At 38.4% G+C, this 15,655-nt stretch overlaps 1 protein-coding gene across 14 annotated transcripts in view; it reads right to left on the minus strand.

Moving 5' to 3' along the window:
• LOC105214797 (collagen alpha-2(IX) chain) overlaps positions 1 to 15,655 on the minus strand; it is a 409,572-nt gene that overhangs the window by 71,072 nt on the left and 322,845 nt on the right. For all 14 annotated transcript variants that reach the window (XM_054230416.1, XM_054230413.1, XM_054230415.1 and 11 more), the window contains 2 exons: positions 3,085 to 3,669; positions 2,111 to 2,188 (listed from right to left, as the gene is read on the minus strand). In XM_054230416.1, the coding sequence (XP_054086391.1) occupies positions 2,111 to 2,188; positions 3,085 to 3,669 (663 nt within the window). The remainder of the gene's footprint in view (positions 1 to 2,110; positions 2,189 to 3,084; positions 3,670 to 15,655) is intronic.

The following is a 15,655-nucleotide window of genomic DNA, read 5'->3' on the forward strand; positions in this document are numbered from 1 at the left end:
TGTCGCTGACTCAGATATTTAAATGCACCAAAGTGACACAAAGCAGCACAACGCCTTGCAAGCACACTGTAGGGAACGAGTATGCGAGGATAGAGAACTTTGCATTTGGCACACGGCAAGTGGTAACACGCGAAAGGTGGTGCCGGCGTGCTTTGGTCGCGCAGAAGGGTTGAGTGACAAAAGTGGAAAACTACTTCAGTTGCTCTAATTAATATTATGCAATTGCTTGCTTGCCGCTCGCTGCAGTCGCCAGCCAAACTATATGCTGTATGTAGCTGGAAATGGGACGGTATAGTTAAAAGCGCCAAGCGCACAGACTTTCGGCGAGTTAAAAGTGGCGAGAAGGCTTGGAGTGGCTGTGAGTGCTGGAATAGTGGTACTGCCGAATTTGTCTGCGTTGCATGTTGCGTCCGAAATCGCCTCTTCATTTGGGGCTCTAAAATGTTTAGATGAAGTTGGTCCTCGACTGCGCCGGTTAATTTTTAACGGTATTCATGTATAATAATTGTATTCGATAATTGTTGTTGTTATTAGTTTTAGGTTTATTGAGTATATTATGGATGTATGGAATCCCAATCTCGTCTTTGGATTTCGATATGCTAGTACTTGTCCAGCTAAGAGATCCTTCTGGATACTCCCAGACCTCAACCAAGGAGCATCTTCATGGTCTTGCTTTCGCCAGACTGAGGCTGAAAGATCTCGATAGACACGCCTTCCGAACACAGCGAATTATCTGAAATAGATATAAGCCGCCTTAAGAAATTTGCGATAGGCTCAAAGAGCATCGTCGATCCTTGAGGGACGTATAATCCATAACTAGGAGTTCTTGGTGAGATCCGTCGTAAACTTTAGCGTGAGGAACAGCCCCGAAACCTAACCTAACCTTATCAGGGATCAATTTTGTATATGATTGATTTGTATATGAAGAATACTATTTTCAGAACCGTTATAATGACAAAGCAACAAAAGTGAACTCTGAACTAATAAATATGAATATTTAATACCCCAGCTACCCAACTCAACCCCTTCAACTAATTTTCATCACACCAAAGTACTTCTATAGAAATAATAATACCTCTTCACCTAATTTTGTCTGTCTGCCAGCTTTGTTTTATTATATAAATTTTATATTAATGGCTTTGTGAGAATTTTATTCACGAGAGCCAAAATTTTTGTTTTTATTTGCGCTTAAGTGCCGCTCAACGCTTTTGTCGGTCAATGAATTCTTCATCGTCGTCGAGCTTTGTAGCGACACCCCTGTTTTAGCGTTGAAATTAACTCGTGTTATGCTAACTGTAAATTATAGAAATGGGCCAGATTTTGTCATCACAGATTCATTAGTATACTATTGGTCTTCGCTACTTTCGTGCCTTCAATAGCTCGAACGTGGGAAGCGAACCTGCGATGCTTGGAGACACGTGCTAATGTCATCAAAGCCCTTGCACCGAAGCACTACCGTCGCCAGCAACATTTGACTTGCCGCTAAAATATGCACCCATCGACTCGTGGGCTCGCCGGCTTGCTTAATGTGGGGCGTACTGATATCCGTGGTATTTTAGGAATGCACTGTAAGTATGTAAGTGAAATGCGTTTGGCTGCATTCATTGGGGTCAACATTAGCGCTAAAATCATTTATTAAGTTTGTTTCCCTCGCTCGCTATCGTTTTGTTGCTTGCGGCTGTGTGGTTGTTGGCTTTCGCTTGTTGGCTCTGCAGCAATTTTGAAGCTTTGTAGCTTTCTCTTCTTTGTTTATATTGCAAAATTTTGTTTACGGCTAAAGTTTCGCGCACAAAAATGGTTGGTGAGGATTTTCTTTGGTTTTTTTTTTTATTTCAAGCATACTTTGCCGCACTAAGTGCTAACCCTAATTGCATAAATTAAGTCACAAAGTAGTTGATGATTGCATTGGCTTGGAATATAGTGATTTTGTTGCTACTTCGTGTGTTTAAAAAATATTATTGTAGGTAAGAATTAAGTTTTTATTAACTTTTTTGAATGCAATGAACACAAATTTTCATGAAGATTTCTACTTTAACTATAAAATAGATGGATCAAGCACTGATAGGTGAGAAACTTCTTCTTTGTATGCTTAGTAACTCAGTAAACTTACTCCCTCTCGTCCGCCATTTTCGCCTTTCTGTCCTTTGGTACCTGAATCTCCTTTGGGACCGGGTAATCCAGGTCGACCCTGAAAACAAAAAAATTACTCAAATTCAGTTAAAGTATTTTACTACAATGAGCTTCAAATTAATTAAACATGAAATCAAATATTATTAATACGAATTCCACTGAGTCCTTAAAACCAATTTTCCTTCACCAAATTCTACTCCAACAATTCAAACGTGTCAACAAAGTGTATAAACCGTTTACAAGTTCCGATACAAATTGCCGCAAAATGTTCTATTTCCAACTCAAATAAATGCAAATGCCAGAAAAAAAACAACTTCAAACAAAGTTGCAAAAGCTCTCAAAAGCAGCACAAACGTTTTCAGCTTTACAGTGGCAAAGTTCGTGCAAAATATGCGCAGCTTAAGGTCAAAACGAAATTGAGCCACAAAAAAGGAAATCCAAAATTTAAAGCGAAATAAATGCAGCAGCTGCAAAAGAAATTGCGAAATGGAGCAGTGTATAATGGTGCCACCAAATCGCTTGAAAGTGCTTCGGCGAATGAAAGTGTGGCTGCAATTGTTTTGGCATCCGCTCCGTGCTTGCTTGCCTTTAATGTGGCAACGAAGCTGAGAACACGCCGTGCACTACTTTGAGCGTGTGCAAAGCAAAAATACGCGAATATTCAAAGCACTTTAGTTAAATATGAAATACGAAGTAATATTATGCACCCTATTGGTTGTTTGAATGCAAATGTAGCACGTGCTACAGGGGCACATTTTTGTGTTTGGGTTTGCTTTTGGCTCGTATTTGAGTTTATTGATGTGGTTTATAGAGTAGCTAAAGCAACTAAGTAGCGGATAGCTCACCTACTTTAATCTAAACGCTTTTAGCTCACTCAAAACACGTCTTATTCGCAACCACTCTTCAAGAAATAATAAAAATTTAAATTCAAAACAATACTTCAATTCAACTCACCGAATGTCCAATATCGCCCATTGGACCAGGTTTGCCCGGCGGTCCGATCGGTCCAGCTTGGCCCGGTTTGCCGCGTCGTCCGCGCATACCCTTCTCTCCCTTCTCACCCTTGGTGCCATTCATAGCCATGCCTTCGTAACCGCCAGCGAAAAAGGCCTGCCCTGGCGGTCCTTCGGGACCGCGATCGCCTTTCGGGCCGCTCAGTCCGCGCACACCTTTTTCGCCCTTCTCACCTTTGGAGCCAGGCAGGCCGGTCAAACCGTTCGACCCAGCTGGACCAGGCTCGCCGTTCAAACCGGGTGGCCCTTCATAGCCTTGCGGACCGCGTGTACCCGGCGGTCCGGGTGGACCCGCGGGACATTGACATTGTCCGCCCGCCGCGCTGCTGCTCGATGTGCCGTTCAATGAATTGTCTGCATAAATAACTTCACCAGGTGGACCGGGTGGTCCGATGGGACCCAATTCACCGGGTAGACCGCGATCTCCCTTCAGACCGGGGGCACCGGGTGCTCCCGCCATGCCTGGTACACCTGGTTGGCCGGGCTCGCCTTTTTGTCCATTACCGCCATGTGCGCCCGGGTGGCCCTGGAAGCAGAAGCAGCAAGTTTTTATTATTATTATATTATTACTTTAATTATTTTCTACTTTAATTTGTTTATATTTTAGTTTGGCATATTTTAATTAGCCAGCTCATTATCAAAACAAATAAAACAATAATTTACGCTCACACATTGGCTTATACATATGAAAATGGCTTCATAACAACCACACAGCTGCCACTCAATCACACACACACACATATTCATCAAACTAATACTAATGCAAATCGTTGCTTATGAAGTGTGTTGTTGTGCTCACTCAACTTCACGCACACACTCATTCCTAATGCATCCAAAACACACTCACTTGACCTAGCACTTCATATCGCCACAATAGCCACATTCGCACGCTTACTCACACTCCCTCTCGCTCCCTGCGCTGTGCGTAAATTGTGCTGTAACCTAATTTTCAAATTCAATTTTCCACTTGCTTAAATCAAATCAACCCAAACACGCCGCTTCGGCCAGAATATAACACAAATAAATTTATGCTCAAATTGTAAAGGGGGGCACAAGGGTTGGTGGCGAGAGTGACGAGCAGAGTGCATGATGCCAAAGAAAGCCATACATTTTTGCCAGCAATAAAAAATTTCATCATCCAACACACATACATATTCACATGAAATCTGCATATATAGGTACACCGACAGCCAAGCGGTGCACTTACAGCGCCGACTTCAGAGTGGAGCAGACATGTGAGGGGGTGAGAGATGAGAGGTGAGGCAGTGCTGCACATATCTTCCACGCGTCATGATTCAAAATGAGTTGCTATAAATCCACACACGCTGCTGGCAACTCATTTATATGCGCACAAACACAGGCATGAGCTTATATGATGGGTTATACATACGCACATTCACAAATATATATACTCGTTAGTGTACATATATGTGTGCCTGGCAGTCTACACTCGTCAGCTGTGCATCACTCCATCCATCGTATGATCCCTTGACCAAGTCGAAAGCTTGTTGTACGCCCCTTGTAACTGTGGTTCATTTGCTTGCCACATCAGCACATGAATCCAAATACAACAACAACAGCAATAAAATAGTGCATATATATTGGCGTCGCTTTTTAACACACATTTTATGTCTATATCTGCCCTTTTCATATATATAAGTATGCATATGTATACCCAAGCATCGACCCGCCGACATTGACATCGTCGCTTGCATCGGTGATTTTGAAGGCTTCACATCAGCGCCTAATGAATTATTAATAAACCACATAACGAACGCGGCGGCAACACGGCAACGCAGCACTTTTGCTGCTCGTTGCTGAAATTGCGCCTTCGCTTCTAAGCTCATCACATTGAGGGGTAGAGAGTGCAGCAAGTGTGCCATTTGCGTTCAGATTAACACACATTCATGCAACCAGCTTTTGCGGTAAACAAATAAACGTCGATCATATCAATATTTGTATTTAACATCATTTTATGCGCGTCACCCATTTTTTATATGTGTCTAAAGCGCTTTATCTAACGCAGTGACTCAGGTGTGCGCTCATTTATTAGGGCAGCGCAGGTGTGTTGCGGTTTTTGGGGAGGGCGCATTAAGTAGACAGGCTAAACTGTAAGCCTCAGCTATGAATATGAATATGTAAAGAGTCTGGGGCGAAAATGTGTGCGTAAATTCTGTCATAACTCTTCTGGGGTGTGCGATATTTAAAAGTTAATAAAGAAATAAAAAATTCACAATAAATTTATGTTATACTGTTTTTGGTATTGTTTTATTATTGGAAACTAATTGAATTGTTTATATTAAACGAGAAATTAGAATAAAGAGTTTTTCAAAATGGACGCTATAAAAGTAGACCGATAGGGACAGCAAACGATGACATATTTTTTCCAGCTCTTTTGACATTTCTCTTCAGTAAGGTTCGCCATTTCATCATGGAAAGATATACGATCCAACAACGAGTCGATATTATAAAAATTTACTATCGAAATTCGGAGTCAGTGGACTCAACTTTAAGAGCGCTACGTCCAATTTATGTTCCTCATAATCGTCCTGTCAGATCAACAATTGAGCGTCTAGTGGAAAAAAATTGAATCCACAGGCACAGTACAAAATGTTCACGTGCCTGTGAGACAAAGAAGTGCACGTAGTGTTGAGAATATTGCTGCCGCTGGCGCATCAATTGAGGAAGACCCAAATCAGTCTCTCACACGGCGTTCTCAAGCGTCGGGTATCTCTGTGACGTCGTTGTGGCGAATTTTGCGAAAAGATCTTGGCCAACTGAAGCCCCTTGACCAACAGAACCGTCGTAAATTCGTGAATTAGGCTGAGCAACAACTTAAAAATGAATCGGATTTACATCAAAAAATCATCTTCAGCGATGAGGCTCATTTCTGGCTGAATGGCTTCGTCAATAAGCAAAATATGCGCTATTGGTTAGGCAGCAATCCACTTGTACTCCATGAGTCACCATTGCATCCCGAACAAATTGCGGTTTGATGCGATTTATGGGCCGGCGGCATCATTGGGCCGTACTTCTTTCGTGATGGCCAAGTCCGGCACGTTACTGTGAATGGTAATCGCTCTCGCTCAATGATAACCGAATATTTTTGGACGTATATGGACTTGGACTAGATGTGATTCCAACAGGACGGAGCCACAAGCCACATAACGAATGTCACAATCGATTTATTGAAAGGAAGGAATATCGAACGTGAAAGTGTAGCAATATCGGCCGATGTATGCCGGAAAACCGTCGAAAATTTAGTTCAGCGTCTGCAAGCGTGCCCGTGTTGGCCATGAAAAAGAAATCGAGTTCCATACACTATAGCTACTTTTGTAGCGCTCTTATCGAAAATCACTTTTGTTATTTTTTCACGGGTTCTTAAGATATACTCCCATTTACTTTTGTGGACGTGTTAGTTTAATCGTCAACGACCATTGTACACCCATAAAAACTGTCATAGTTTAACTCTGGAGAGGTTGATAACCAGTCTGATCATTTTAAGGCTGCAACCTTCTATATTGAGATTTGCTTGACGAAGCCCACACATTTGTAACCAGAATGTATCCATTTTCATTGAAGTTTAGAAATATCAATTTCGGCATCGATAAATAAGTAGCGGACTCAGAATCAGAAATACTCAAAGATATCTGACAACTTATTAGCACATTTGGTTAAGGTAATAAATCACACAATCGATTAACAAGTAATAATATTTTTGTAATTTACACTCCCTTCGTCTAATTTTAAACCCTATGGTTGCCCTATATTTACCGTTATTCAGTCAAGCCGAAATCACTAAAGAAATACGAGTGAAATGCCACTTCAACACACAATATAAATTTACACCGCTTTGGCTCATAGTTATAAAATAAATATCACTCAACGTCAACGCTTGGGGAGTAGAATCACAAAATAAAAAGAGAACAATTTGTATATTACAATAATGGAGTTTTAAGTATCGAAAATATATACACAAATATATATTAAAGTGACGCTCCCGGTGTCGAAAGCGTAAATAAAAACCGTAAGGGTGACGAAGAGCAACGCGTTTGAATTGCATTGAAAGTTCCGCTGAAAAAAAGTTTACGAGCGCGAAGCGAAGTATTGGAAGTGTTGGACGAGTGTGCGGCAAGTGGAGCACTCGCGCTGTGGTGTGACCCCAAAGAGCTATAAAAACTGCCAACTTTTTTCAAACGTTTGCAACACAAGCACTTAAATAGAAATAAATACACACACACTAAGACTGACACAAATCATAATAAATGATTGGCGAAAAGGGTGAACTAAAAGAAAAACTTGATAATAACAAAAACAAAAAATACAGAAGCAAATGCGAAAAAAGTGCAACCAATAATAAACCATAAATCGTTTTTAATGGCAAAGCCAAGAGTTAAACAATGGCGAGCAGTGCGATGATTGACAGCGCAAAGCGCAACGAGTGAGCGAAGTGACGTAAATCTATGTGGGAGTGGTGCTGCTGGTGGGCAGAAGCTTTGTGTGTGTTGGCTGCGCTTTGATTTTTATTTGTTCAAGTCAGCTGATAAAAATTTATGACAAACTGATTTGCCAGCAGTCAGTAGTTAACAGCGAATGTGTGGTGGGTTAACGGATAACTGGGCTGGGCTAACCCTTTGGCAAGTGGTGGTGTGATCATGAGAAGTTATGGCTGTCACAAACAAATTGCAAATATTAGCTGACATTTTTGTGTTGTAATGGCGTATTTGAAAGTAATAAGCATTCCAATTATGTGGAGACCACTAACAAATTGGGAAAACTTCAACTGAAACTAAAAATTTTGAATATATAGATTTTTATAGAGTAACAATAATAAATACGGAATGAGTTAAACTCGGATTTGTATTACAAATATTATAGAATAATTGTTGAATACACAATTTGACCAACATATTTGTCATTTATATGGTATGAAGTCCATTGAAAGTTGGAAACCCTAATATTCGGTATTTAGGAGTTAGGGGAACTTATGACCCGATTTCACTCCTTTTTGGCACGGAAACATTGATATTATTAGAAGAGACATATTCCCTCTGAATTTCTTTTAAATATCTGAGAAACCTATATTTTCGGTAAAAAAAAAATTGTTAGAAGCACCGAGGTCCACACATACGATATATAGGGTCTTGACAACTTATGGACAGATTTCGACGATTTTTAGAAGAGCGGTGCCACTCTTTAAATGCAGTATGTTTGCAAAGTTCCGTTCCGGTATCTTTACTAGTGCTTACTTTATATATTGTAAAGTAAACGATTCAGATCGACTTCAAAGTTATGGTATATGGGAAGTACGCGTGGTTGTGATCCGATTTGGACTGTTTTCGCAACATATCATTAGGAAGATATTATGAACTGAATTTCATTAAAATTGGACGAGTAGTTTCGGTTTTTGACCCATAAGAGGGCGAAACCACGCCCATTTTTGTATACTATTTTGAGTGCAGCTCCTTTGTGCCATCTTTATAATGAAATTTAAGGTTTTTAGTAGTTTTCAACATAACCTTTGTATGGGCGTGGTTATAATCCGATTTCCTCCATTTTTGGACTGTATAAGGTAGTGCCTAAAATAAACTAAAGTTTCCTTGAAGTAGCTTTAGTAGTTTACGAGATATATACAAATAACTTTCTAGGGGGCTTTCACGCCCACTTCCCCAAAAAATTTGTGGGCGTGGCTGTGGACCGATTTCGCTTGCACAGACGGACAGAAGGACAGACATCCTTATTTCAAATCTACTCGTCACCCTGATCACTTTGGCATATATGACACTATATCTAATTCTTTTAGTTTTAGGTGTTACAAACAACCGTCATGTGAACTAAACTAGTATACACTCTTAGCAACTTTGTTGCGAGAGAATAATAAGAAACATCCTTGAAGAAGTAAGCATTACGAATTGGACAATTTTCGTCAATAATTAAGATCGAAAGTGGTCTTTATAGCAATTTCTGCTATAAAGTGAAGCCAGTTAAAATATTAATTGGCAGTAAAAGGCCAGTTAAAGGCAAACTGTGCTCTAAATTCAATAAGCTAATGTTGCAATACTCAATGAATTATTAAATTTATCTCAAAAATTGTTCAAGCACTACATCTTCCTCTGACATTATACAACTTTGTAGCAAAATGCATATTCTTGAAACTACTACAATATTGCATACTACACTAACAACTGCAACAAAGTAAGCCAACAAAAAACAAAAATAGTTCGTAGCAATATTCAACTTACATTGCACATATCTGTTAAAGTTATGCTTTATCTCTAAGTAATTTGACCAGAATATGCAGCCAAGCATTAAAAGAAATTTGTTAGCAACTAACCGAGTAACTGACATGGCGTATGAGTAACTTTTATGTATGCAAAAGCATTTTCAAAGCACACCAATGAGAAGTTTGCAACAAATTTCCGTAAATTAAAGTTTAGTTACTTTCGACGAAAGTTTAATGTCATTTTCTAACTTGTCACTAGCATGCCAAAGAGCACGCACACATACACACGCTCGCAGGCAAACAAACAAATTTGTACAGAAATGCATAAGAGCGTGACATGTGTATGTTATTAATATTGAATATGTCTGTGTATAGCTGTATATATGTGTGTGTGTGTGTGCGTGCGTTTGTGTTATTACCGTTACGTTACGCGAGCGCCAGCAATGTTGCATTGCCATTTTAATTTACATGCAACTGCCATCAAAATATGCACAACAACAGCAACAACAAGAATAAGTTCAGCCTGCACTTTGCAGCGGTTTTAAGCGAAAGCAACAACAACAACAACAACAACAAGCATAACGAAAATGTACAAAACAACTTTAATGTTGGCAATGAAGTGAATTGCCGTTCGCGGTGCACTTTCTGCTGACTTGCAAACCGCGCATTGATGTTGTTGCTGCGCTGTTGTTGTTGCTGTACTATGCATGCATGTTGCAAGTGCCGTAATGCAGGTCGCGCTCGCTGGCAATCACTAGTTTGACGTATTGAATGACTGTCGCTGTGTGTGTGCCTGGTTGTTGTTGTTACGTTTGCAGCGAAAACTTATGAAATTGCTAGAGCATGTTGTTGTTGTTGTTTTTTGAAATTTATTTATGCATATGCATATGAGTTTGTCACTGAAGTGTGCAACAACTATTTTATATATGTACATATTCAACGCTAGAAGGGCTAGATAAAGTATTTGGAATATGCATGCAGACGGACAGACAGATACACATACTAAATATCAGCGGACATAGTCTGCGCTCTCACCCCACCTCCACTCTTTCTGTCCGCATATATGTTGGAAACTCATAAAAGTTTTGCGCGCCAAGTGCTGACAGGCATGTCTATGAGCTATTCAACCAAAGTGACTGCTGTCGACCCCGCCATCCACCGCTTACCTCGGCAGTCACGCTGTCAACCAGCCAACCAACCAACCAACCAGCCAGGCTGCCAGTTAGTCAGCCCAAAATGCCACACGTTAAGTACTTTATTTACAAAAAGCAAAAGCGTAAAGTAAAAAAAAAAAAACAAAAACTAAAAGCAACAACAAATACAAAAAAGCATTAAGATCCATACGCTTGAACTATTCACGAGAACACAGTAAACATTTCATGCATGTATTTGTACGACTCGAGTTTGGGTCTTGTTTATTTGCAGACCCCCACACACTCACATATAAACTCTCATATATTTGTAGTTGTAGTTGTGTTGTTTGTGTATTGTGTGTTTATGAATGCAATCGACATTGACGTCCGCTGACGGTTTGATGAAATGCGCCATGAAATATGCAAAATGTGCGCGAAATTCGAAATTTGTTGTTGTACCATTTGAAATTTTAATAAACGACTGACATGAGTTTTGCATTAATGTTGCCTATTACAGCGGTCTTTAGGCGCACATTCACATTTGAATGTCAATTATTTTGAAATGTTTGGCTTTTCTTACAATGCGACATTGCTAGTATTATTTTTGTTATTGTTGTTGTTGCTAGCAATCGGTTTTATTATGCTGGCACATTCACTGGTTGTAGACCTCACGCTAATGATATGTGTAATATGCAAACTTTTGTTGAGACACGCGAAAGCTTGCTAAATGCCAGACGTCAATTATGTACGGATTTATAAAAGCGTAGCGTAGCAGTGGGCAAAAGGATTGGCATTGTTTAGCAACACTTTAAGTTGGATTTCTCATTTATTATTTATAGTACATAGAATTATTTTATGTAATAAATGAGAGTTTCACCTTGCTTGCTGACAACATGTTGTTGATTAAGGTTTCTATCGGGTATATCCTTTAGCTAATTGAGATAATAAAATATGTCGTAGAAAATTAGTCGTGTTCTGCGTACTTTAGGCAAACCAATATATTTTTGTAAATTCAAAATTTTTTTGTAAATTCAAAAATATATCTATTGATTTTTTGCCCTTTGATTTGTTTTTAATTTATATTGAGAATTTTTTTGTTGTTTTGTTTTATATAAACACAAGTTGATCAGCCATATTTTTCATTCACTGCGGTGACACTAATTTAAGTGAGAAATTTAGAAGATTGTTAATATACAAGGAGCAGAAGTACCATTTTTTTCGAGGAAATAAATACACAATAGTACAACATTATCTCGTATTGGGTTGTATTGCCCGATATTAGTGCAATTTTCAAAAACAATTACAAATATGTGAATAAGGTGAATAATATGTAAACATTAAGTTATTTAGTTAAAAGGGTTAAATTGATTTTCTAGTTCAAGATAAAGGCTGGGAAGTGGCTATTCATATTCTTCACCCACACCTCCAATAATGGTGAGAAAATAGTTCAGATGGTAATTGACAATGTACATTTATGTTTAGGTCTATGGAGGTATATGAATACCAAGCAAATTAAAAATGTCAGCCACCAAATAGAAATTGACAAGTTCGCGGTAGGAACGAAATTCGTCACAATTGTTGCCTTAAAAACAATCAATAATTTCTATGACCTTCAGTGTTAGTTAAAATACATTCGACATAAATTTCGATCAATTAAAACTCTGATTCTTTTCTTACTATCAACATACATATATAAGACCGTAAGTTTAGTATGAATAAAAGCGAAAATTTTCTCTAAATATGGAAATACACATGTAGTTTATAGACACTTTGTCTGAATACAAGTCATAGAGACTCATTTTGTTTACCAAAAATCATTCAAGAGAATATCGACAACTCTGCTTATTGTCATCTGTTCCAACAATAGATGTATCTAGAATACTCAAAGCTTTCGACCAAGCTAATTTGACGCCAAATAGTAGATAAAGCGGTATAATTTGAAGAGAGAAACTGCTTCTCGACCATAATCGCCACTGCCTTGGTTGAATTAAGCTACGAACTTTTGACACAACATCGTACCCTCAGTAATGTCACTGTATGATTTTCGATTGTTTCCAAGTCTGATGAAGTCATTCGCTGGGCAGGGAAAAATGAGTAGGATGTGGTCACCAGTGAGACCCTACTAGGGCTTTTATTAATATTTTTTTGTAATTTTTTCTTGTTTCATTTGATATTGGACTTTCTATATATAGACTTTACAAAGGATTACTGTTGGTGGTCTAAAGTTATATTTCTCCTTTGCATTTAATCAAAGTGAAATTTACAAATATTTTGTTATTAGTTCATAAAATTTGACTACACTTCTACGCTACGATATTTCTGTTAAACATTTATTCATTTTTATACAAAAGTAAACTCAAAATATCTCTGAATTCAAATCAAATAACTATAAACGGTATCGCCGGCACTCCATTTAAATTCGCTTTAGTGCATGCAAATTACCACAATAAAATATTTAAATTTCAATTCCGCTCCACAAAGTTCGGCGTAAACGATGGACAATAACTTAATGCGTACTTAATTTGGAAAATTCTCTCCTCCTACCGACAGTACTTCAGAGTGAAAAAAAATAAAAACAGATAAATAGATACAATAAAAACAAAGTAGCGAATTAAACTTTCAACTTTCGCAAAAAAATTGAAATAAATAATGTGACAAAGGTCAAATAAATCTTATACCGTAACGCTGCACTGAAGTGGAGCTGTCATGGGCTGGAATATTTAGGACTCGGCAAACATAAATAAACGGCAGTAATCAGCAGTGGGAGGACAGCAGCTTGAGAAAAAGTTATGAACACAACGAAAGCAAAAAATAAAAAATGTTTTTATCAACACAACAGCCGCTACAAGCTGTGTATACTACGCTTGTGAGCGCAAAAAATGGCGTTGTTGATAAGAATGGAGTACTTGCATGTAATTGCGACTACCAAACATATTTAGCCTGAACCAAAAGCAAAAAAAGAGCGAACGAAAACCGCAAAGAAGAAAGAAGGCGTGAAAATACATTAAAAATATTATGCACACACTTCTCGAAGTACCCGAAGCAGAGGCAACACAGCGACATACACACACCCATTTAGCAGCAGTTGCTCGCAATGATTATCATCGCAATGACTGGCGCTAACCACAAGAGAGGCGATAATAGCGACAGCAAAGCAGACAACCAAAGCCAAAGCCAAAGCTGGCGCAAAGCGATTTCTACTTTCTGGGGAAAATAATTCGCAAACAAAAAATGTGGAAGCAAGAAATACGTCACGCTGAAATAGCTAAGGCATAAGGCCACAAAGCCAGGGCCACATTCAGAAAAAAATGTACAACAAAAGCAAACACAAGAGAAAGTAAGAGAACTGTGTATGTCCTTGAAGAAAACGTGTGAAATGCCTACACACCTGCCAGCAATCAACGCACGTTGTAAGACAATACTAGGCCACAAAATGACAGTTATATGCCGCAGAAGGGCGAGTTAAACCAGAAATCTATGTATATAGCTGCTGCTGTTGCTGTTGCTAAAATAGAAGCAAAAGCAAATAATACAAAAATAGCAAAGTAAACGAAACGTTAAAAGGCAGTAAAAGTTAAAATGAAAAGCGCATTGGGGATAATAGCACACGCACTCTACATAATTGAAGTAATACGTGGGTGAACACACATACACATACACATACAAACACATGTACACACATATAGGTATGTAGCGCTGTAGAGACAAACGACGCATTGACACGTAAAGAGCAGATGGATTTATTTTTGTAAGTGGTACAGGGTATTGGTTGAAAAATGAGGTTAGGCTATGTTATGTTATTTTATGTAGCGTTATGTTATGTTATGTTATGTTATGTTATGCTATGTTATGTTATGCTATGTTATGTTATGTTATGTTATGTTATGTTATGTTATGTTATGTTATGTTATGTTATGTTATGTTATGTTATGTTATGTTATGTTATGTTATGTTATGTTGCGTTATATTATGTTATGTTATGTTATGTTATGCTAAATATAACATGCAAATTTTCACCATTAACCTAGTAAATTTTATGGATTGAGCGCGATCTTTCTTGATTCAAATAGTCAAATATCAATATTCGAACTTAGGACTACACATCACACTTTTTTTAAGTTTGATGTGTTCGAATTTTTAATTTAATTTTAAAATCCCATATTCAAGAATACTAATTTTTTCCTAAGTCAAATCATTATTGTATATGTACAGTTTATTTTGGTCTACACCCTGTTTCAATTGCCATATAAACGCTCCTACACTATATTATATGCCGAAAATGCTGACGTTGCCTTTATTTGACATAAAAATATTATTTGGAATTATTAAAGCGCCTACGAGACCAAGTATAAGTGAAAGTATACAAGGCAAATACACAAAAAGGAAAGTGAAAGTCAGGCAAAGCAAATAAAAGTGAAAAGTCCACTTAGTAAATGCGTAAAGTTACGTCCAATTTTTTTTTTGCAACCAGCAGCAACACGGCCTTATGCCGCAGCTACTGGCAAACTAAGACAGGCGGAAAAGTAACTTTTTATACGCTTATTGGGTGATTATGCATGCAGGACGTACAAAAGTTCGCACCTTCAAGGCCACAGTGCAGAAAATGTGGCAATGAGGCAGCAACAAACACGCAAACAGCAGTTGGAAAAGAGAAAAAAAGAAAACAAGCAGGAAAATATTATCAGGTAATGAAGAGGAAAGTAGCAATCAGACAAACAGCGAAGCCTGAAATGTCCGCACACACACACACGCACACCAACCATGAGTTGGCAGAAAAAAATCACTAAAGTGTCCGGTATGCAGTGTAGCAGAACAAATCATCATCATCAAAGGCACTGATGCTATCTACGCATAGCAACACAACGACACACACACATACACAATATAGTTTGAAGGAGCTGAAGGAGGATGACGTCGTGTGTGCATTCTGCGGCAAACTGCTTGCTGCTAGTGAAGCATAGCACACGTCTAGGACGCTTATCAAATTAAGTGTGAAATTGAATAGAAGAGCGTACGTACGCGTTGCGTAGAAAGCATGAAAGCAGCAACAATAAAAGCAACTGATGCAGCAGATGTTCACAGGTTGATATCGTTACGCTAGCGCCATTTTACTATTGCTAGTCAGCTATTGATGTGATAACATTTTTATTTTGTAG

This window comes from Zeugodacus cucurbitae, chromosome 4, assembly GCF_028554725.1.
Source record: "Zeugodacus cucurbitae isolate PBARC_wt_2022May chromosome 4, idZeuCucr1.2, whole genome shotgun sequence".
NCBI lineage: Eukaryota > Metazoa > Arthropoda > Insecta > Diptera > Tephritidae > Zeugodacus > Zeugodacus cucurbitae.